Consider the following 24,969-nt stretch of genomic DNA (forward strand, 5'->3'; position numbering starts at 1 on the left):
TTGTTCCGCTATCATATAATCATACAATAAAGTATCCTTCTTTCTATGTATTCACAATACATTACATTTGTCTATGTTAAGGGTCAGTTGCCACTCCCTGCACCAAGTGCCTATCCGCTGCAGATCTTCCTGCATTTCGCTACAATTTTCTAATGCTGCAACTTCTCTGTATACTACAGCATCATCCGCGAAAAGCCGCATGGAACTTCCGACACTATCTACTAGGTCATTCATATATATTGTGAAAAGCAATGGTCCCATAACACTCCCCTGTGGCACGCCAGAGGTTACGTTAAGCTCTGTAGACTTCTCTCCATTGATAACAACATGCTGTGTTCTGTTTGCTAAAAACTCTTCAATCCAGCCACACAGCTAGTCTGACATTCCGTAGGCTCTTACTTTGTTTATCAGATGACAGGCGACAGTCAACAGTAACTACTGGCAAATTGTCACATTCCTTTATTACTAAGAGATTGCAACTGAAAATTGACAATTTCATGTTATTGCTGATCTCTTGTGTTACTATTGTGCAAGCAGAGGATGGAACCTCAATATATAATTTTAAGGATTACATGATACAAATATTAATACTTACATCAGTGTTGAGTACGTTGTACGTGAAGTAAGGAAACAGATTATTTATATCTTGGCCCAACAAAGTGTATACACTACAGAGGAGGAAATATTACTTTCAGATTCTGTTTAGTATTGTGAAGCAAGTAGTGAGAACATTTAGTATACACCACAAAGTGAAAGACTATGACATACACGTCTAATGTTTTATATTTATCAGTATCAGAGGCACTTGGGGATTTTGTGGTTGTGGACCACCAAGTTGATCCACTGCTTCAGGCTAGGGAGGCCATCAGCAAATGCACCCACAATGCATGACCGTGGTGCTTCATGCAATTCCACAAGGAGCACTTGTGGACGGTTAACAACAGCTTTACAGAGTGTGTTGTAACTAACTGTGATTACTTTGAAGACAAGTAAATGTTTTGTTTGTAACTCTTGTTTCCTTTACTTTTCTCAGACAATTCACTGAACTTTACAAACATCTTTTTTCATCAATGAAAAGTTAGCCTGGAACCAATTTCCTTTTAGCCTTTAAGGTAAGAGGACCAATGTGCTGCATATTAATGCAGTGTGAAAGAGTGGGGAGCCTAACAAAATAGTTAATGTGGTCTTAGTACTCTACGTTCTCTGTGCAAGGAAGAACCCTTCCTTTCTTTGCTATAGTAAAGTAAGAATTTATTGGAAATTACTGTGGTTTTTGCATCCCTTCGCCCCAGCTCAGAGAAACAATTTTCCCTGCTACAGAGAGAGATTAGTTTTCTGGCTGGAATTTGCTCAGATATGAGAGTACACCAAAAAATGGTAATGCTAATAGTCGTTGAAATGCTGGAGGAAACAATGTGCTTTAAGAGTCTTCCAGAAAGAGACATCATGTAATTTACTAATGATGTCTATTCCCTAACAAATTTAGATTGCGACGTATCAAAATTAATGTTTGTCTACCCAAGGACAAATTACGAACTGAAGATTGTATGGAATGTAATTAAATCTGGTGAGGGTTTATATGGTTTTCTAATAGCTGGCAGTAATAACAGGTGGGTGTTTTGTACAAGAGAATTTTTACTGTTTTGAGTTTACTAAATGCTACAGGTGGGTTTGTGTAACTCCTTTTCAGCAGAGGTTAGCTTAACAGTGTTAGTAGGCCAGGTAATTGCTCATCTTGACTTAACTGAAGAATTTAGGATTAAGCTAAACATGCAATTGACTTATGAGCCTTATTAGTTGTAGAGTCCACTTTTATTGTTGAATTGAAGCCAAATGAAAACTGATTATGGTAAAAGACAAACAATGGAAAATCCAGGATGGTTCAAATGGCTATAAGCACTATGGGACTTAACATCTGAGGTCATCAGTCACATAGACTTAGAACTACCTAAACCTAACTAACCTAAGGACATCACACACATCTATCCCCGAGGCAGGATTCGAACCTATGACTGTAGCAGCAGTGCGGTTCTCCAGGATGGAATGTAACAATATTATGAGAAGGAAAGTTGCTACTCACCATATAGCGGAGGTGCTGAGTCACAGATAGGCACAACAAAAAGACTTTCACACTTAAATCTTTCGGCCAATGCCCTTCATCAACAATACACACACACACACACACACACACACAAATGCAACTCGCACACACGACTGCAGTCTTGGGCAACTGAAACCACAAAGTGAGCAACAGCACCAGTGTATTATGCGAGTGGTGACTGCGTGGGGCAAGGAGAAGGCTGGGGTAGGGAGGGGGAGGGATAATATGGTGGGGATGGCAGACAGTGAAGTGCTGCAGGTTAGTTGGAGGGCAGGGGAGAGGTGGGGAGGTGGGGGGGGGGAGGCAGTAGCGGAAAAGGAGAGAAAGAGAGAGAAATAAATAAAAAGACTGGGTGTGGTGCTGGAATGACGGCTGTGTAGTGCTGGAATGGGAGCAGGGAAGGGGCTGGATGGGCGAGGACAATGACTAACGAAGGTTGAGGCCTGGAGTGTTATGGGAATGTAGAATGTATTGCAGGGAAAGTTCCCACCTGCACAATTCAGAAAAGCTGGTGTTGGTGGGAAAGATCCATATGGTGCAGGCTGTGAAGCAGTCACGCAAATGAAGGATATCAAGTTCGGCAGCATGTGCAGCAACAGGGTGGTCCACTTGTTTATTGGCCACAGTTTGTCGGTGGCGATTCATACGGAGACAGAGAGATTGATGGTTGTCATGCCTACATAGAATGGAGCACAGTGGCTGCAGCTTAACTTGTAGATCAGATGACTGGTTTCACAGGTAGCCCTGCCTTTGATGGGATAGGTGATGTTAGTGACCTGACTGGAGTACGTGGTGGTGGGAGGATGTATGGGACAAGTCTTGCATCTAGATCTATTACAAAGGTGTGAGCCTTGAGGTAAGGGATTGGGAGTAAGGTGTTGTGTAAGGATGGGGACGAGTATATTGTGTAGGTTTGGTGGACAGTATTATATATATATATATATATATATATATATATATATATATATATATATATATATATATATATACATACACTCCTGGAAATTGAAATAAGAACACCGTGAATTCATTGTCCCAGGAAGGGGGAACTTTATTGACACATTCCTGGGGTCAGATACATCACATGATCACACTGACAGAACCACAGGCACATAGACACAGGCAACAGAGCATGCACAATGTCGGCACTAGTACAGTGTATATCCACCTTTCGCAGCAATGCAGGCTGCTGTTCTCCCATGGAGACGATCGTAGAGATGCTGGATGTAGTCCTGTGGAACGGCTTGCCATGCCATTTCCACCTGGCGCCTCAGTTGGACCAGCGTTCGTGCTGGACGTGCAGACCGCGTGAGACGACGCTTCATCCAGTCCCAAACATGCTCAATGGGGGACAGATCCGGAGATCTTGCTGGCCAGGGTGGTTGACTTACACCTTCTAGAGCACGTTGGGTGGCACGGGATACATGCGGACGTGCATTGTCCTGTTGGAACAGCAAGTTCCCTTGCCGGTCTAGGAATGGTAGAACGATGGGTTCGATGACGGTTTGGATGTACCGTGCACTATTCAGTGTCCCCTCGACGATCACCAGTGGTGTACGGCCAGTGTAGGAGATCGCTCCCCACACCATGATGCCGGGTGTTGGCCCTGTGTGCCTCGGTCGTATGCAGTCCTGATTGTGGCGCTCACCTGCACGGCGCCAAACACGCATACAACCATCATTGGCATCAAGGCAGAAGCGACTCTCATCGCTGAAGACACCACGTTTCCATTCGTCCCTCCATTCACGCCTGTCGCGACACCACTGGAGGCGGGCTGCACGATGTTGGGGCGTGAGCGGAAGACGGCCTAACGGTGTGCGGGACCGTAGCCCAGCTTCATGGAGATGGTTGCGAATGGTCCTCGCCGATACCCCAGGAGCAACAGTGTCCCTAATTTGCTGGGAAGTGGCGGTGCGGTCCCCTACGGCACTGCGTAGGATCCTACGGTCTTGGCGTGCATCCGTGCGTCGCTGCGGTCCGGTCCCAGGTCGACGGGCACGTGCACCTTCCGCCGACCACTGGCGACAACATCGATGTACTGTGGAGACCTCATGCCCCACGTGTTGAGCAATTCGGCGATACGTCCACCCGGCCTACCGCATGCCCACTATACGCCCTCGCTCAAAGTCCGTCAACTGCACATACGGTTCACGTCCACGCTGTCGCGGCATGCTACCAGTGTTAAAGACTGCGATGGAGCTCCGTATGCCACGGCAAAATGGCTGACACTGACGGCGGCGGTGCACAAATGCTGCGCAGCTAGTGCCATTCGACGGCCAACACCGCGGTTCCTGGTGTGTCCGCTGTGCCGTGCGTGTGATCATTGCTTGTACAGCCCTCTCGCAGTGTCCGGAGCAAGTATGTTGGGTCTGACACACCGGTGTCAATGTGTTCTTTTTTCCATTTCCAGGAGTATATATATATATCTAAAAAGAAAGATGATGAGACTTACCAAACAAAAGCGCTGGCAGGTCGATAGACACACAAACAAACACAAATATACACACAAAATTCAAGCTTTCGCAACAAACTGTTGCCTCATCAGGAAAGAGGGAAGGAGAGGGAAAGACGAAAGGATGTGGGTTTTAAGGGAGAGGGTAAGGAGTCATTCCAATCCCGGGAGCGGAAAGACTTACCTTAGGGGGAAAAAAGGACAGGTATACACTCGCACGCACACACATATCCATCCACACATATACAGACACAAACAGACATGTTGTATTATTATTAGGTCTGAGGTACATAGGGTGACGTGCAGTGATTGGAGTTTGCCAGAAGGTGGTGTTATGTAACAACAGTACATCTTTGAGCTTCCAACACCACACGGAATGCTGAATGGGAACTTCACCTACTCTGATGTTAAGAATCACCAATGAATATCCAACAACACAATTACAAAAATGTTTTGTAAAATTTCAGCAGATCATTTTTGAGAGATTATCAAGGATGCCTCCACACTGACAACGTACGCCAAATGTAATAAAATGTTGAACGTCTCATAAACAAGACAGAGACCATTTCAGAACTTTAGAAGAGAAGTTGACAAATAATATACTGAACTAAATATACACTCAGAACTCAAACCAAGTTTTCTGTGTGCTTCAGTGTTTTTTGCTGGGCAGTGTTTGTTATCCTATTATTAAAATCCTAGGAAACTGTGTCATTTAAATGTGAAGATGAAAGCAAATTATACCTTGGTGGGAGGAGACAGTGCAAAATTGTGAGCTCCCCAGAGCCAAGCACTGTGTCCACACCTGAAAGTCCCACTGGATGGTTCAGAGGAACAACTTTAAGGTTATTGTCACCAATCTAATGCCCACATTGTGAGCAGAGTCCAAGGTCTTTAAATAGAATGGTCAGTGCAGAACCATAAACAACAGAGTTACAGTCCATTCATGACTGAACAAGGCCAGTAAAATAATAGGGAGGGGGTTGGTGTCTATCAGTCTCCCAATATTTGGCACTAACGTGCTCGAAGATGTTTAGAGCCTTCAAAGCTGTTTCTGTGAAATCTTTCAGACATGGCAACAAGGTGATTCACATCGAAGCTGACACACAGGAACTTCATAAGTCCTTAAAACTAAGAAAGGCATCCCCAGTTGCAGTCTGAGTTTATTAAATACATTGCATACATGATTAAAACTGACACTCCTTAATTTATCTGTGGAAAAATTTAGGTCTGTGGTTTTCACCTGTAATTTTAGTTGTCTTTAATTTTAACTGTGTTTGTCTAGCAGTTGTCTTGAGACAGAAAGACAAACAAAAGATTGAAAAATTCTGCACGAGGTGTGTGTAAGACAGAACTCCTAACTGATGGCTGTTGCAAAAAGAGTAACACTCAGCATACCCCGCTGTGGGACACTGTTGTTCTGGGTATGTAGGACTGAATTTGCACTACCAACTCGGAACGTAAAATATAATCCTGAAAGGAAGCATTACACTATAATGGGGAGGCTACCCCAGATTCCCCTTTCATACAGCTGTCAGATGATGCTGCATCTCAGTGTAGTGTCACATGCCTTTTCAATATACGAAAGTATTCCAACAGGTGCTGCCTAAGCAATAAATCTATCTTTTATCACTCCCGCAAGATTATTAAATGGTAGCATGTAGGGTGGTACCCACAGAAGCTACTAGAACAACAACATGTGTTTCACAGTTTCTTGATCCAGTACCAAGTGCTTATCATTCATTCCCATGTCTTCCCTAAACAACTCTCATGTACTACACTGTGCTAACTATTTGGGTGGAGCACTGATTCCCGAGTTCCAGGAGGGCGAATGTTGTTACTTCCCTCCAAGAATCGAGGTACTTTCTCTCTCACACCAGATTCTGATAAAAAGAGTGAGAAGACAGTTCTTTCACTCAGTATTCAAATTTCTTAACTTCTTGTCTTATGTGCTACAGACACTACATGCTCTAATTCCTCCATACGAAAGGGGGACTTTTACTCCTCAGTGTTACTGCAGCCGAAGTTCAGCCATATCCTCTCTGTTAATTCCCATACGTGTTACAATGTAGATCTCAACCGACATTAGATGTAATTTGTTTGAAGTATTTCATCATCGTCCAAGCTACTGTTTCTGGTGTAATGCACAGGGCATAATTTTAATTTTAGACGTGGCTGTGTGCTGTCATAACACTGGACTGACTCAGGCTGATAATCAACAATTTAAACACTTAAGAATGATAATTAAGAAACAACTAATTGGAAAATGTGTTAACTTATGCAGGTCTTAATTGCAATAGGAATGGTACAACAGCATAATTATCAGAGTGTATTGGGGGGATATTAATTAACGGAGCCTCTCAGAACTGACTCAGAGTTGGCTATAGTGCAGGGAGGCTGGATTGTGTATTCAGGGGCAGGTGCAGGAGGTAGCCCGCAACATCGCCAGTCAGCATGGTGGGTGAAGCCAGCAGGCCCTGGAAAAGGTAGGAGCAGTGGCAGGGATACAGAGGAAGGAAACAACACTATGGTCCCTCTGGACAAGTCCATCAATGGACCCACCCGAAAGGAAAAATAGTCCACCGCATATCTGATTGTGGCAAACCACAGAGCTTATTAAAACAATGTTTAGAGTTTGTCTCCATGTACGTGAATCATAGAGAATGGTGTAATTACAAGCAGAGTGAATATTTGGTAAATTGTGGTGCCTGATGTCATTGTCACAAAGAATCATGAGCAGTGGAGTGACACTTCATTGTTAGAGAGACAAGGCTCAGCAGTTGAACAGAGTGTGTGTCTTATCACTCTCATGTTTGACAGCAGGTTGAATGCAACATACTGGCAAGCTGTTAACTACTCAAGTGTTGTGGTACTGTTGCTGATGTCCCTTTGGTCACAATTAGCACTTTGTGGGATTCGTTGACTTGGAAAATATCAAATTATTTATTTACAGATTTGTTAACTATCCTGGTGAGGTGTGAAGTCCCCCATGACAAAGATCATTACTGGCATCTCCCCAACTTAAATTAGCTGTGTTGTATATATCAAACGAACTTTTAAACAACTTGAGTTTCATGTGTGGCCTTAGTAACACTGGTAATGGAACGCCTGTGTTGGAGCAAGCTCTGCTTATTCCAATAGGTGCCATCACTGAATTTGTTTCAATGTAATAACAAAAGCACACCCAATTAATCTGACAACACTGGGCCTCCTCAAGACAGTTCATTTCTACTAGAATTAGTTACTCTGTATTAGTAGCTTTATTCAAATTTCCCAAATGCAGTTGTGTTGAAAGATTAATTAGGCACAATGCACATTATGGAGCGCAACGTACAGGTAACGGCACTGGAGGTTAGGTCAGGTAAGTTTGACAGGTGGCTGCCAGGCAGCTGGCCTGCACAGATGCAGTACTGACAGGTGGGTCAGAACCAACACAATGCCATGCAACCCTGTAAACTGCCGCCTACTGTAACAGCAAGTTATGTCCTACAGCATGTTGTCAATTAGTGTTTGTCATTCCATATTCTCTGAGTCAGCCAATGTAATTCGTTGTGTTCAGCACCAGCAAAATTGTTAGATCCACAGTGTAAATTAGTCTGGTCATGAGAGGATATAAAAAATGTTACAGATGGTTCTGTTCAACCACTGCAGTGCACACATTATTTTTCCCAGCAGCCCTTGTCATTGACTCCCATACCTTCACTGATGATGTGAAATGGCTAACAGAGTGTAAAAATTCGTGCTATTAATATCTTTTTCTCTCTGATAACATGCTGAGCTGTTGTCTGAGCAATGCTAAAGACTGCAAGGTTGTCATGATATGGATTCCACGGCAAGTTTTGTAGTGCCACCTGCCTGTCCCAGTGAGTAAATGGCTTTCATTGTTCCACTGTTGGACAAGTCAGCTGCCAGGTTTAACAAATGATTTCAGATCAGGTACATCAACAGTCCTGCTAATGGCAGTACCTATGTGTCCTACCATGTCCTGGGTGCTGGATTTATGTAGGAATATTGTCAGGTTCCTGTAAAGTAGAGAGATGATTTTGTTTAACATCCATTATGTGGTATGGTAGCAGGTGCAACTGTATCTAACTGATGGATACAAAAGATAAAATGGTCACCAGACAGCAAATTCTGTGTAGTTTTCCGAAGGACAATATCAGATAGCATGGGAGAACAAAGTGACAGGTCAGCAGCTGCAGATGATCTGTAGGCAGTGCTGAAATACCGTCTTCTCTAAATAGAGAAAGTGTGTCCAACCTTTTAGCTTACCTGGGCCACAATGAAAGGAGGCAAGTATTTTTGGGCCACACATAATATACGAGGGCAGCTCAATAAGTAATGCAACACATTTTTTTTCTGAAACAGGAGTTGTTTTATTCAGCATTGAAATACACCAGGTTATTCCCCAATCTTTTAGCTACACAACACTATTTTTCAACGTAATCTCCATTCAATGCTACGGCCTTACGCCACCTTGAAATGAGGGCCTGTATGCCTGCATGGTACCATTCCACTGGTCGATGTCGGAGCCAACGTCGTACTGCATCAATAACTTCTTCATCATCCGCGTAGTGCGTCCCACGGATTGCGTCCTTCATTGGGCCAAACATATGGAAATCCGACGGTGTGAGATCGGAGCTGTAGGGTGCATGAGGAAGAACAGTCCACTGAAGTTTTGTGAGCTCCTCTCGGGTGCGAAGACTTGTGTGAGGTCTTGCGTTGTCATGAAGAAGGAGAAGTTCGTTCTGATTTTTGTGCCTACGAACACGCTGAAGTCGTTTCTTAAATTTCTGAAGAGTAGCACAATACACTTCAGAGTTGATCGTTTGACCATGGGGAAGGACATCGAACAGAACAACCCCTTCAGTGTCCCAGAAGACTGTAACCATGACTTTACCGGCTGAGGGTATGGCTTCAAACTTTTTCTTGGTAGGGGAGTGGGTGTGGCGCCACTCCATTGATTGCCGTTTTGTTTCAGGTTCGAAGTGATGAACCCATGTTTCATCGCCTGTAACAATCTTTGACAAGAAATTGTCACCCTCAGTCACATGACGAGCAAGCAATTCCGCACATATGGTTCTCCTTTGCTCTTTATGGTGTTCGGTTAGACAACGAGGGACCCAGCGGGAACAAACCTTTGAATATCCCAACTGGGGATAATTGTGACAGCACTACCAACAGAGATGTCAAGTTGAGCACTGAGTTGTTTGATGGTGATCCATCGGTCATCTCGAATAAGTGTGTTCGCACACTCCGCCATTGCAGGAGTCACAGCTGTGCACGGCCGGCCCGCACGCGGGAGATCAGGCAGTCTTGCTTGACCTTGCGGCGATGATGACACACGCTTTGCCCAACGACTCACCGTGCTTTTGTCCACTGCCAGATCACCGTAGACATTCTGCAAGCGCCTATGAATATCTGAGATGCCCTGGTTTTCCGCCAAAAGAAACTCGATCACTGCCCGTTGTTTGCAACGTACATCCGTTACAGACGCCATTTTAATAGCTCCGTACAGCGCTGCCACCTGTCGGAAGTCAATGAAACTATACGAGACGAAGCGGGAATGTTTGAAAATATTCCACAAGAAATTTCCGGTTTTTTCAATCAAAATTGGCCGAGAAAAAAATGTGTTGCATTACTTATTGAACTGCCCTCGTACTTAACCATAACAATAACCTATGAAAAATCACGATTGACCAATAGCATTGTGGCAGGAGTTTTAAGCTGAAAATATTCAGTTTATCATACCTTTATAAAAACAAAATTTTATGGAATTTCTTTTCCAATTGTGTAATACATGCTCACATTTTGGACCACACTGATACTTGCTTTGGGCCACATGCAGTCTGTGAGTGGGACACCCCTGATACAGAGGTAACAGACATCTTTCGATAAGGGAAACTTTTCAACTCCTCAAGCCCTGGGACAGGTGTCTGTAGAGCCCCTCTGCTACAGCAGCGAAATCTACGAGGATGAGAAAAGCATGAGAGAGTTACTGGGTAAGGTCCTCAGGGGCCTCATTATCTACATGTCCATGAAATGGGAGATGCAGAAAACATACAGTTATTCTTAATGGTGAGTAAACTTGAAGTGCTACTGCTTCAAGGTGGACAGGGAAAGTAACAGGTACAGAATTCCAGGTATTGTTGACCAATACTGGCACCAGATCCTTGGCCTTGAGGCATAGCAATAAACATAACCTACAGGGACAAGTGTAATGAAGCTAATTTTTTAACAGCTTTTCTCAGCTGAAGAACATTGTACTTCACTTCTGGGCTGACTGTGCTTCTGATGGACTCATTAAGTCTAGTACTTTATTCTAGAATGAAGGCAGAAGAAACACATTCTGTATTATTGTTCCTGTAGGTGATAGTACAGCCTTTAAACACAAGGTTGTCTTTTTTTTTTTGGTGACTTGTTGGAACAGACTGACAACATTAATGGTGAGCTGCTTGTACAGTTGAGTTGTTGTTAACATTTTTGCACAATATTTCAGCAACCGCTCAGCCTTTGCCTTCAGGTATTGCAAGTTCTGCTGTTGGGTATACTCACATGTCCAATTTCAATTATATCTCTACAACTTATGAGGGACTTACTGAAGTTGGAGGGACCGATGACCACGCAGATTCCCTTTTATAGATCAGGCCATTTGGTGAGAGAAGAGAATGTGGGTTGGAACAGTTCAAGCATTTGGGCAGTGACGTGCAAGGACTCCCCACATCGCAAAGATTTACCAAAATGAAGACACAGGAAACACTGCATGGGAGATGGGATATAGGCTTCATGCTGCAACGGTAAACCATAACTTTGACTTTTTCCGGAAGGGTATTTGCTTCAAGGGGCAATATTAAATTGCTGGTATCAACAGGACTCTCCTTACGACATCTCTGGACTTGCTGGACGAAATCAGTGCCGCGCCGTGCCGAATTAGTCCTGAGTTCCTGATCATACTGACAAAGGAGGTCTCTGTGGAAAATAACTCCCTTGATCATATTTTGGCTCGGAATAATGCTCGCAAGCACAAAGGGAAGCCGACTGACTGGCAAAGGAGATTTTGATCAATAGGGAATCAACTTTACCAAACTTATCTTCAATGAGTTCTACAATGAAAGAGCAGTTTGGTAGTGTCAAAAGTAACAAATCAAGCAATGGGGAACAGGTTCTGCCAGACACTGACAGGCCTGGCCCTCCTCCCAGAGAGTGGCTAGGTAGGGAAAGGCCAAGCAAGCAGAAGTAGGAGCAGAGAAGAGATGCTCACAAAAGAGCAGCCGGAAGTGCAGAGCTTAGCAAGCTTCATGTGTACAGCATTCGCCTTAATACCATCCACTCTGATCAGGAGCTCACCCTGTGGGTGTCACCCACCCGCAGCAGAGCCACCTGGCACAGCGGTCATTGCCAGGAGTTCTCATGTCGCAAAAAGATGAGCAACCTCTCCTAGGCATAAACAAGGCACTGACAACTGAGATACCAGAAGTGTGACCCCTATGTTACAATAACCCATGTTGGAGATGCTAGGAAGGGATTCCTTCCCCAAATGACTCACACTGCAAAAACAGCTTAAAAATGGAGGTCAAACCCCAAGGGGATGCAGAAAAAGCTGAAAAAAGAGTGGAAATATGAGACAAGACCATAAAGTAATAACAAAACCAAGAGAATAGCTGGGTTATTGTAAAGGGAAAAAAACTAAGGTGAAAGGGGGGGGGGGGTGAGTCAAGAGGAAGAGCAGCTAGGGGAAGGGAATGTAGCTGGAGAGAAGAGGGACTACAATTGCTCAGAGCGCAGTGCGCTCCACACATGTACCCACGAAAGAACTGTGAGCCTCCTGTGGGGATCTAGTCTTAGTTTGCATCACAATGGGAAGTATGGATCATCATAAGTCACAGACTACTTACCCTGAGATACAAAGACCTAAACAGCAATAAGAAATAATTTTAAGAAACAACTTAAAATCCTGTGGTCTTACACTTCTTCTTACTCTAAGAATAACCTTTAAGCAGACGTAATACATAAATATATTCTTTTTATTTTAGTACTAGAAATCTAGGTTCATATATCACATTGACAAATGTGCATAAGGATAACTACATAAAAAGCCAAAATGTAGCTACAGGTGGCTTTACAGATGTATCTGAGACTTACTTCATAACATTCCACAATTTTTCATATCATTCCACAGTGAAGTCAGTACATAACTATGGGTATGAGAAGAGATGACAGAGGCTTTATGTCAGCAGAATTTACTATAAGAGCATGTTTATTCTTAAAAGCCTCTCATAAGAAAACAAACAGAAAATGGGCCTGGTAATGAGTAAATGGAAGTAAGAGTAAAAGAGGTAATTTTTATAAAACAATAAAGAAAAATGTACACCATATGATGGAACTGAAAGAGGTCATAGACTCTTCATAAACGCACAGCAGAAATCAAACAAATGCTAGTTACAATCAGAATGTGTCAGGCAACAAGTCAGAAATACAAACATGAGAATTTATTTACAAGCAGGTAGATGCACCAGTTCAAATTAAGAAACATGCAGTACCTTACATAATGAAGGTTATAGAGACTTATGCGAGCAGGAAATTATGTTGCAAGTAAAAGACTTAAGGACAACAATACAGCCATTATGGAGAAAGGTGAGAGCAGGGCTGGTTCAAAAAATTTTTCCGTACATGCAACATATCACCTGGTGCCTGCCCCCTTTTTCCTTGCCTCCCCCAAACATTAGTTGCCATTTCTTGTGCTCTCAGTAAGTCCTTTAAAAATAAACCTAACTGTAGTGAGCATGAAAAATCAGTTGTTTCCGCACTTCCACCCCCAGCACAATGCTCGGAGTGGCCACTTGTGTCATTTGGGTCTCAAACCGGTCGCAGGTGAGTGTCAAGTAAACAGTAACAAGATTGTGACAGAATATGCTGAACTAAATGAAACTGTTCAGAAAAGTGAAAAGGTACAACACAATTTTGTAACAAGAACAAATAAAAATAAGAGAATGAAGAAAAACAAATTACTTGGGTTGTTACATGGTAGTTACACAGCAGATGACAGTAACTAAAAACAAGAATAAAATTACAGCAGCACTCTAAGATCTTTTGAATATTTGTTTAGTTTAAGAAATGAATCAAAAATATAGGTACTTAATAACGAAAGTAATAACTTCTGGAAGTAATGGCAGATGAGGCAGATAAAGGAATGGAAGACAAGTGGTTAAAGCTGGAGGCAAAAAGTCAACACATGGAAAGAAAACAGAGTTGAAAGTAAAGCTTTAGAACCAATTGACTATTTTAAATTTAGAGCAAATGAAGACAATGGCTCAATAGACAGCAAAACAAACTAACAGTGGAGTAAAACATTGCCTCAAGTGCTTTTGGTAAACTGAACATGATATTTATAACCATGCTTCCAGTGTGCCTGAAAAAAGTTCAGTAAGTGTTGGCTAGTTGCAATCTAATCTCTGTACATAACAATGAGACAGAAAAACTACAAGTTACTCTATGAGCAATGCAGACATGCAAGTTGGGAACACTTAGAAGCAATAGAGTACACAGGTGATCTGACTGAAGTGGAGCACACAATGATAAATGTAACAAAAACTACATCAAACTGGGCTGGGGCATGTATGTGAATGGATGGTACATGGCCCATGGAAGCCCTCTGTTGAAATGTAAATGATAAGACAAGACCAAGATGGTATCCTAATGGTAGATGTGTAAAGCACAACAAAAAACATGCAGAACAGCAGGGTCCTTGGGAAAGCCTGGAGGTGATCTTTATCCTCCAGTGTATGCTACTGCTGTGCTACTAATAACAATAAAGAAGAAGAAGAAGAAGAAGAAGAAGATGATGATGACGATAAATTGTCACACACACATCATTCATGGGACAAGCAGGAAAACAAACTCCATGGAATTTATTTCTGGGGTATCACACCAAAATAAAGAAAAGATAATTCAGATATTTCTCAATCAAATGGCCAGTAAAACTGTGCAGCTCTAGAGTGTCCTAACTATTTAAAAGTCAATTAAGTTATAAGACTATTCTATTGTATCATATACTACACTTTATATCTTAAATGATCATAAAAATTAGACATCAGTAAAATGTAAATTGACTATTTAAGAGTTCATACCAATGTTTTTAATGTGCCATCACTCTGGTCATATTTTAGAGATGGATTACTTCTTGCCGTACCAGTTTCATCACTCTTGTATTTTATGGATGATATCTTACAATCAATTTGAGCACCATGACGATCTTTTACCAGCCTATTCCTGTAACATGTAGAAAATAAAGCAAAATTTATTTCTAGCCAATTCCTCTCTTTTGGTTTGAGAGATTATGAGAAATTTGGCTTTTTAGTTAGGGCCAATTTAAAAATAGCCATATTCGTAAGTTAACACTATTTTATTTATTGAAATTAAGTTCATAGTTGGACACTGTTTCTTTTTACACAAATCTCAAGTGAAAGCAACGTGACACAGTGGTCTCAATAAGAAGTGACAAACCACTTCAATATCATCAAACATTGGTACGCACCTAATAGAAATTCCTTTCAACAAGTGATATTAACTTCAAGTGGCACAGGTTGGGAGCACAGGGGGAAAGAAAACACTTTCTTCCTACTGTAATCCTTCACAGTGCATCAAATAGTATTCATTATTGACATAGGAAAAGCTAAGAAACCAAGCACACAGGGTGAAAGCCAATTTTCTGCACACACACTTTTCTGGCCAGTACGAGGTGGAAAGTAAACTTACTTTCCTTTGATGGCATTTACTACGCATACCTTGTGTGCCATAACTGTGTGAAATTCTGCAGCTGACAACAGATTTTGTAGAAGACTACTGATCTTTGAGACATCAGCTTCGTGATGCAGTTAATGACCTATTTAGAGAAGTGTGACAGTTTTACAAATTCAAAATGAAGTTCTTAACTTTGCAAAATAAGGATATCACAGCACTGACTGAGACACGTGTAATCCAGTGAATTATTTTGTGATGGAAACTGGATGGCTTTGGTCATCCTCTAAACAATGGATCATAACTACACTCCTGGAAATGGAAAAAAGAACACATTGACATCTGTGTGTCAGACCCACCATACTTGCTCCGGACACTGCGAGAGGGCTGTACAAGCAATGATCACACGCACGACACAGCGGACACACCAGGAACCGCGGTGTTGGCCGTCGAATGGCGCTAGCTGCGCAGCATTTGTGCACCGCCGCCGTCAGTGTCAACCAGTTTGCCGTGGCATACGGAGCTCCACCGCAGTCTTTAACACTGGTAGCATGCCGCGACAGCGTGGACGTGAACCGTATGTGCAGTTGACGGACTTTGAGCGAGGGCGTATAGTGGGCATGCGGGAGGCCGGGTGGACGTACCGCCGAATTGCTCAACACGTGGGGCGTGAGGTATCCACAGTACATCGATGTTGTCGCAAGTGGTCGGCGGAAGGTGCACGTGCCCGTCGACCTGGGACCGGACGGCAGCGACACACGGATGCACGCCAAGACCGTAGGATCCTACGCAGTGCCGTAGGGGACCGCACCGCCACTTCCCAGCAAATTAGGGACACTGTTGCTCCTGGGGTATCGGCGAGGACCATTCGCAACCGTCTCCATGAAGCTGGGCTACGGTCCCGCACACCGTTAGGCCGTCTTCCGCTCACGCCCCAACATCGTGCAGCCCGCCTACAGTGGTGTCGCGACAGGCGTGAATGGAGGGACGAATGGAGACGTGGCGTCTTCAGCGATGCGAGTCGCTTCTGCCTTGATGCCAATGATGGTTGTATGCGTGCTTGGCGCCGTGCAGGTGAGCGCCACAATCAGGACTGCATACGACCGAGGCACACACGGCCAACACCCGGCATCATGGTGTGGGGAGCGATCTCCTACACTGGCCGTACACCACTGGTGATCGTCGAGGGGACACTGAATAGTGCACGGTACATCCAAACCGTCACCAAACCCATCGTTCTACCATTCCTAGACCGGCAAGGGAAGTTGCTGTTCCAACAGGACAATGCACGTCCGCATGTATCCCGTGCCACCCAACGTGCTCTAGAAGGTGTAAGTCAACTACCCTGGCCAGCAGGATCTCCGGATCTGTTCCCCATTGAGCATGTTTGGGACTGGATTAATCGTCGTCTCACGCGGTCTGCACGTCCAGCACTAACGCTGGTCCAACTGAGGCGCCAGGTGGAAATGGCATGGCAAGCCGTTCCACAGGACTACATCCAGCATCTCTACGATCGTCTCCATGGGAGAATAGCAGCCTGCATTGCTGCGAAAGGTGGATATACACTGTACTAGTGCCGACATTGTGCATGCTCTGTTGCCTGTGTCTATGTGCCTGTGGTTCTGTCAGTGTGATCATGTGATGTATCTGACCCCAGGAATGTGTCAATAAAGTTTCCCCTTACTGGGACAATGAATTCACGGTGTTCTTATTTCAATTTCCAGGAGTGCATGTCAGCTTTCCACCTCCACCAATTTATAACCAAGAAAATTGTTTTATCTTTAATACAGGGTTTCCAATTATTATAAAGCTGCAACTTGTACATGGCAGTTCTTAAATAACTGCCTTTTGAACAAATAACACACACACATTTTCATATATTTCTGTGAGAGTATCCACTTCTTGTGACACTAATAAGACATATCATGTCAAGTAACCTAGGTGTTTTAGTTTTGCTGAAATTTGCAAATAATGTAACTCATCGACCTGCATGGACTATTGCCATGTTTCACCTCCATATGTAACTTTGTGTAGATGATAAAGCCTTTTGTGCATGGGCCACTTTCTGTGGAAATGGAAACAAGTGAAAAATTCCTGATACTTGGCAAGTCATTATTCCTAACCTAATAGATTACCATCCCAACACTTTTGCCCTGAATATAGAAATAACATATATGAAGATCACAAATTAATACTCACAGCACCATGTCTCATCGAACTAGCTGAAAAATTTTATTTTGACATATTTTCCCCATATTTTGACAAGGAGTAGATACTTAATAAAGGGGCAGCGAACATGGTCATGGAACTGTGCACCGGCTGTCTGGCTGTCAGAAAATTAGTACATACATTTGTAGAAAGTCCACAGCTCATAAAGTTAATAACATCCTCTAAAGTTATCAAAAATATCAAATGTACTAAATTTTGCGTATATTTGACATGACTGATTAGATATTTGTCTACACCACTGCGGAAAAGACGCTCACTTTCAGTTTGGTGTCATTTCAGTTAACAAGAAGAAAATCTACTTAAATTTTGGGGTTTCAACAACACATTTAAATATTGTCCATTTATGGCTTCTTTTAAAAAATGTGTTTGAAGTATTGTACTCTTACAGTGTTGCAGTGAATTATGATAAACTGCTGGTTCTAGATTCCAAGACAGGTTACTGTGCTGCATTGCAGTAGCGAAACTTGTTTACAGTTATACCAACAGAGAATTCGTGATATGGAGGTGAAAGAGAACTAATTCAATAACCATACCTACAAAATGCTACCAATTATTAAAAGAAGGTGACTTTTTTACTTTTACTGTATTAAATTTATTTGTTCACAACTAGATTCAGGATTCTGGGCCATTCTTGAGTGATTTTGTGGCTCTGCAATAGAAAACTAAAAGGACTACAGAAGACTTTTCAGTTTCCGAAAGAGCAGCAACAACAGCAAGAAAGTGAAGATTAAAAATAAATAGTAGTAAACACAAGAAGCAAATTTTCTTTAAATTTACTGAAATGATGCCAAAATGAAAATAGGTATTCCTGATAGGCCTAATATAATAAGTGGTGACAATTTCAAGATGTGCCAAATATAGGCAAAATATGGCACATTTGCTAATTTTGGTAACTTTAGAGGCTAATAACATATAGAACAGACATGTAGGGAAGTATGTAATTCAGTAATTTCCTGAGAAGCAAGCAGAAAATGCACTGATGAACAAACATGATCCCTCTGTCTTTTATTCACTACTTACTCCTTGTTAATATGGGTAAAAACATCAAGATCTATCAGCAAGCCAGAAGAGATATTATGCCTTGGACATTATTTTCTACTATTCATTTATATTATTGCTGTATTATGCACTAAAATTTGCATCCTGATGGCAAGTTTCATGGTCCCAACCATCAGGACAAGAACAATAGTTGGCAATACTTGGAACAATAGCTTTGATTTTTTCACACATTCCCAGTTCCGAAAAATTGATCTTTGTGAAAACAGCTTTACTAACTACAACAAGTTACAGATGGAGATGAAACTTTGAAGAAGTTCATACAGGTCCCTTAGCTACCTTCTGAGCAAATTTCAACAAAATTGAACATAGTCAAGCACGAAACATATTTAAAATTGGTACAGAATTACCCTAATGCCAAACCTGTTAACAGTCTCTCTCTCTCTCTCTCTCTCTCTCTCTCTCTCTCTCTCACACACACACACACACACACACACTCACACACACACACACACACACACACAAACTTTAGATTTGAGTGGTCCCTGATTAGTCTGATGAAGCTCATTAAACCTTGATTGATTGCCCTCTCCCAGTTAGCGACAGACGAAGTGTCAACTCCAGCACTAAGTAGCTGAGAGGTAACGGCAGTCTCAGGATGGAAGCAAAAGATAAGCCTTTCCTCAATAGCTTGCCAAAGGGAAGACTCAAACAGCTGAGTCACAGCCAAGTGGACAGTTTATCTGTCAGTAAATTTAAACACACTTTTCATAGCAGATACATACATCATGACACTCTCTGAAGCACCTTCTAAAACTAAACAGGTGCATAAAATAAAAAGCAATAAATTATTTTCATTTACCTATGTTTCTGGAACTGGAACTGACAATAGTTGAACTTGTGTTGAAAGGTACGTTTGTGAGACTCAAAGTCTGCTTCGTCGATGCTGTTGTACGGACACAGTTGACATTTCAACTTCTGCAGATCAGGATCATCCTTCTTCTGATTTCGGCGACGTCTGGCCTGTACGAGAGAATGAAAATGAACAAAAATCACTTATTCTGATGGTTTTATTTTTTGTGTGCCAAGTGTACTGTCAATATTTCTATTAAATTACACTTATTAAAACATTTGTTTAGCAGATGCTTGGGGATTAATTTGAAAAGAGTGTTCGGCACAGCAATCCATACAGATACATTACTCTTTGTAAAAATCAATGGTGATACAGAGTCAATACAATTACAGTGATGCCACTGATTTTAGGGTGCTTAATGGCACTGTTGTCAGCACCCTTTCTGAATACGAAAGTGAATTTAGTGAAAGAGTTGTTATCACACTTCGATAGACACCTAGTAGCAGTTTTCTGGAAAATGTCTGACAGTAACAGTGTTTAGGAATACAAAGAGGGAGCTCCTCCATTCCATACAAGCTAAAAATAGCACTGCCTGCACTCTACTGCTGCAAATTGCTCAAAATTTTGAAGCTGATGCAACATTTGTATTGTTAGATAAAAATGGCTCCGAGGTCTATCCTCTTGTTAGCATAACCTTGAAATATGGTACACTAAGACAATAAAGAATAATGGCACACCTTGAAGGAATTATCTCAATGGGACCTAAACTGGTAGATGTGATGTATGTATACAGATAAACAGACGATTACAATTTCAGAAAAAAATATATGATTTATTTAAGAGAAAGAGCTTCACATAATGACGAAGTCAGAAAGTGTTTGTCCACCTCTGGACCTTATGCAAGCAGTTGCTCGTCTTAGTATCGATTGATACATTCATAGAGTTGTTGGATGTCCTAAGGGATATCCTGTCAAATTCTGTCGAATTGGCACATCAGAGTGTCAAAATCCTGAGCTAGTTGGAGGGCCCCGACCATAATGCTCTGAGCGTCTGGAAGACATTCAGCGACCTAGCTGGCCAGTATAGCAAACATGAAGACAAGCAGTACAAACTCTAGTGTGGGTGGGCATTATCTTGATGAAATGTAAGCCTGGGGTGGCTTGCCATGAAGGGCAACAAAACAAGTTGTAGAATATTGTCAATGTATCACCGTGCTCAAAAGTTGCAGCAGATGACAGAGGGGTCCTGCTATGACAAGAAATGACACCCCACATTGTAACTCCTGGTTGTCAAACCATATGGTGGTCGACAGTCAGGTTGGTATCCAACTGCTGTCCGGGCATCTCCGGACACATCTGTGGCCTAGAATCTCGTTGAATGGAGTAGAAGTGTCAAGTCCTGCTTCGGGCAGAGACCTTATGACCGGCAAAGACGTGTCTGGACACACTCCAGACAGGGGTAGGACACGTACCTGACTGTCGCACACCGTATGGCCTGACAACCAGGAGTGATGGTCTGAGGTGCCACTTCTTTACATAGCAGGACCCCTTTGGCCATTATCTGCGGCACCCTTTGGGCACAGCGATATGTAAATAGTGTTCTATGTCCTGTTTTGTTGCCCTTTATGGCACGTTATCCTGGGCCTCCATTTCAGCAAGACAATGCCCAAGTGCACACAACATGAGTTTCTACTGCTTGTCTTCATGCTTGCCAAACCCTATCTTAGCCAGCAAGGTCACCAGATTTCTCCCCAATTGAGAACGTTTGGAGCATTATGGTCAGGGCACTCCACCTAGCTCGGGGTTTTTATGATCTAACATGCCAACTGGACAGAATTTGGCAAGATATCCCTCAGGAGGACATCCAGCAACTCTATCAATCAACGTATCAATCAATTCTCAGTTGGTTGGTTGGTTGTTTCAGGTTGAAGGGACCAAACAGCAAGGTCATCAGTCCCTCGTTTCAAATATACTCCATTCTGCTAACGGGACATCTCAGAAAAGTCAGAACAATAAAACGGAAAAAGGGAAAAACGTAAAAGGGCAGTCACGTTGTCATTGGTAAAAAACAAATGAGGGAAGTTGGCAAGAGAACGAACCCAACACTATGCTGAAGCAGCATAGGCAAGACCACCTGTGACTGCTATAATGCAGAAAGTACGTATGGGAATAGAAAGACTAACCAAGCCTTTAAAAAAAAAGGGGGGGGGGGTAAAAACAGAGTAAAAGGGGAAGAAAAGAGGATTCCGGTCAGGGAGGTGAATCGGGAATCTCTGAACACTCCCTACAGTAGGAGACACCCAAACACTCACCGCCCTGCCCCAACACCAGAGAGAGATTAAAAACCTTAAAACTGAGAATAAAAACCACTCTCCCGGAGGAAACCGAGAACCAGAGAGACCATCCGGGAATCGTCAGCCAACATCAAAGGTAAAGTGTGGGGGAGTCTGTACTTAGCACGCAGAGCCAAAAGAAGGGGGCATTCAACCAAAATGTGGGCCACTGACTGGAAGGCTCCACAACCACATAGCGGGGGTGGCTCATCACGCAAAAGAAAACCATGGGTCAGCCTGGTATGGCCAATGCGGAGATGACACAGTGTGGTCGAGTCCTTTCGGGAGAGGCGAAAGGAAGAACGCCATGGGCCTGGTGTCACCTTAATTGCACGAAGTTTATTAGACAGTGGAGTAGCCTCCCAAGAATTGGCCCATGACTGTGCGAAGTGGGATTTGATGTGAAGCCGTAAATCCGCTGCAGGAGGGGTTACAGAAAACGGGGGGTAAGTAACTGCTCCCCCAGCCAAACGATCAGCGAGCTCATTACCCGGGATACCCACATGGCCAGGGACGCATAGGAAGTCAATGGAACAAGCAGCACGGTGAATATCAGCGAGATGGTCATGGATGGCAGAGACCAAAGGATGGCGCGAAAAACACCGGTCAATAGCAAGAAGGCCACTCATCGAGTCCGTACATAACAAAACGCGGTTGTGTGGGGATTGTTTAATAAAGGTAAGGGCCCGGGAATTTGCTATCAATTCCGCAGTAAACACCCCACATGTAGGTGGCAGCAGATGATTTTCCATTCCAACAGAGGACGTGAAGGCATGCCCAACATGATCAGCAGATTTAGAGCCATCAGTGTAAAAAACAACAGCATCCCGAAACTCCCATAAAATTTGGCAGAAAAAGGAACGGAACACCACCGGGGGGATGGAATCTTTCGGACCGCGGCGGAGATCCATCCGAATTCAAGGCCGAGGAACTAACCAAGGAGGGGTGGAGGGGAGGGAGCGAGGAAGACAGGACAAAGAAGGAGGATGAAAATCACGGTAAAGAGACGCAAGGCGCAGCCCAGCCGGTAAACCCGCCCGAGGGCGGGAGTCGGGTGGGCGACGTCCATGGTCTGGGAACAGGATAGAATAGGAAGGATGAGTGGGAGAAGAACGGATAGTGAGGGAATAAGACACCAGAAGCTGGGACCGCCGAACAGAAAGGGGGGGGGGGGGGGGGATCCCAGCTTCAACCAGGAGACTATCAGCAGGGCTAGTAGGGAAGGCACCGGTGGCCAAACGGATACCACGATGGTGGACTGGATCCAGCACGTGCAGTGTGGAAGGAGCAGCTGAACCATAAACTTGACAACCATAGTCCAAACGAGACAGAACTAGGGCACGATAAAGACGGAGGAGGAGGGAACGGTCCGCACCCCAAGAGGAGTGGGCAAGGAAGCGAAGGACATTGAGTTTACGGAAACATCCTACCTTCAGGAGTCTGATATGGGGCAGCCAAGTGAGCTTTTTGTCGAAAAGAAGACCCAGGAAACGAAACTGTGGAACCACAGGCAATCGTTGCGCAGCAAGATAGAGCTCTGGATCAGGGTGGATCGTAGTACGGCGACAGAAGTGGACCACCCGCGATTTTAAAGGAGAGAATTGAAACCCGTGTGAGAGGGTCCATGCAGAGGCACGCCGTATAGCCACCTGGAGCTGCCGTTCTGCAGATGCCATTGAGGAGGAACTAACCCAAATGCAGAAATCATCCACATACAGGGCAGGAGTGACCAAGGGACCGACAGAGGCCACGAGTCCATCGATAGCAATGAGGAAAAGAAGGACACTCAAGACAGAACCCTGTGGGATGCCCGTCTCCTGGGTCCGTGGAGAACTAAAGCAGTACCAACTCGAACTCTGAATGACCGATGGATCAGGAACTGGCGGATAAAAATTGGGAGTGGGCCCCGAAGACCCCACTGATGAAGGGTTAGTAAGATGTGATGGCGCCAGGCCGTGTCATAGGCCTTGCGAAGGTAAAAAAACACAGCAACCAAATGGCGGCGCTGGGAAAAAGCCTGCCGAACTGCGGATTCCAAGCGAAGTAAATGATCGATTGGAGATCGTCCCTCTCGAAAGCCACACTGGTAAGGGGACAATAGATCCCGAGATTCGAGGACCCAAGTGAGCCAACGGGCTACCATCCGTTCAAGTAACTTACAAACAACATTGGTCAAACTAATTGGCCGATAGCTGTCAACAGATACGGGGTCCTTACCAGGCTTAAGGACAGGAACCACAATGCTATCCCTCCACTGAGAAGGGAAGTCACCCTGGAGCCAGATACGGTTAAACACCCGAAGAAGATGTTGCCGTTGTGGAGCACTGAGATGTTGAAGCAGTTGGTTATGAATGGAATCTGGGCCAGGGGCCGTATCATGAGAAGAAGATAGAGCAGAAAGAAATTCCCATTCAGTAAAAGGTTCGTTGTAAGATTCTGACTCACAAGTGGTGAAACATAAGGTGAGAGCTTCAGCCTGCTGTTTTTGATGAAGGAAGGCAGCTGGATAGGAGGCTGACGCTGATGCCACTGCAAAATGGGTCGCAAGATGTTCTGCGAGAACTAATGGGTCCGTACAAATGCCATCTGGGAGGTGAAGGCCTGGGAGAGTGGACTGCCGATGGCAACCTTGGAGAGAGCGAAGTGTAGCCCATACCCGTGACAGAGGGACAGTGGAACCAAGGGAAGAAATGAATCGTTCCCAACATATCCGCTTCCTCTGTTTGATTAAATAACGGGCTTTAGCGCGAAGGCGTTTAAAGGTAGCAAGGCTGGCTGCGGATGGGTGCCTCTTAAAGTGTTGCAAAGCTCGACAGCGATCACGGATGGCAATGGCAATGGCCGTACTCCACCACGGGACTTGCCGGCGACGAAATGGTCCAGATGAGCGCGGGACAGCAAGGTTAGCAGCGCGAACAATCGCGTCAGACACGAACGTAGGACATCATCAATACAACCCGACAAAGAGGGAGAAAACTCGACCTGTGCAGTGTATAGAGGCCAATCGGCGCGGTGGAAAGACCAACGAGGTAACCTGTCCATCAGGGAGCGGGATAATCAACGGGAAATGGTCACTATCACAAAGGTCGTCGTGTGGCGAGCAGTGTAATGAAGGGAGGAGAGAGGGAGAAGAAAGAGAAAGATCAATGGCAGAAAAGGTAGCATGACCGGCACTGAAATGAATAGGGGAGCCATCATTAAGAAGGCACAGGTTGTGGCTTGCAATAACTTGGTCTATAAGAAGACCTCGTCTAGATGGAAAGGCACTGCCC

At 43.9% G+C, this 24,969-nt stretch overlaps 1 protein-coding gene across 1 annotated transcript in view; it reads right to left on the reverse strand.

Moving 5' to 3' along the window:
• LOC126194722 (putative helicase MOV-10) overlaps positions 1–24,969 on the reverse strand; it is a 348,426-nt gene that overhangs the window by 241,158 nt on the left and 82,299 nt on the right. Inside the window, exons 3-4 of the mRNA XM_049932971.1 lie at positions 19,375–19,535; positions 14,678–14,819 (exon numbers count right to left, since the gene is read on the reverse strand). Of these exons, the coding sequence (XP_049788928.1) occupies positions 14,678–14,819; positions 19,375–19,535 (303 nt within the window). The remainder of the gene's footprint in view (positions 1–14,677; positions 14,820–19,374; positions 19,536–24,969) is intronic.

Source organism: Schistocerca nitens, chromosome 7 (genome assembly GCF_023898315.1).
Source record: "Schistocerca nitens isolate TAMUIC-IGC-003100 chromosome 7, iqSchNite1.1, whole genome shotgun sequence".
In the NCBI taxonomy this organism is placed as follows: Eukaryota; Metazoa; Arthropoda; class Insecta; order Orthoptera; family Acrididae; genus Schistocerca; species Schistocerca nitens.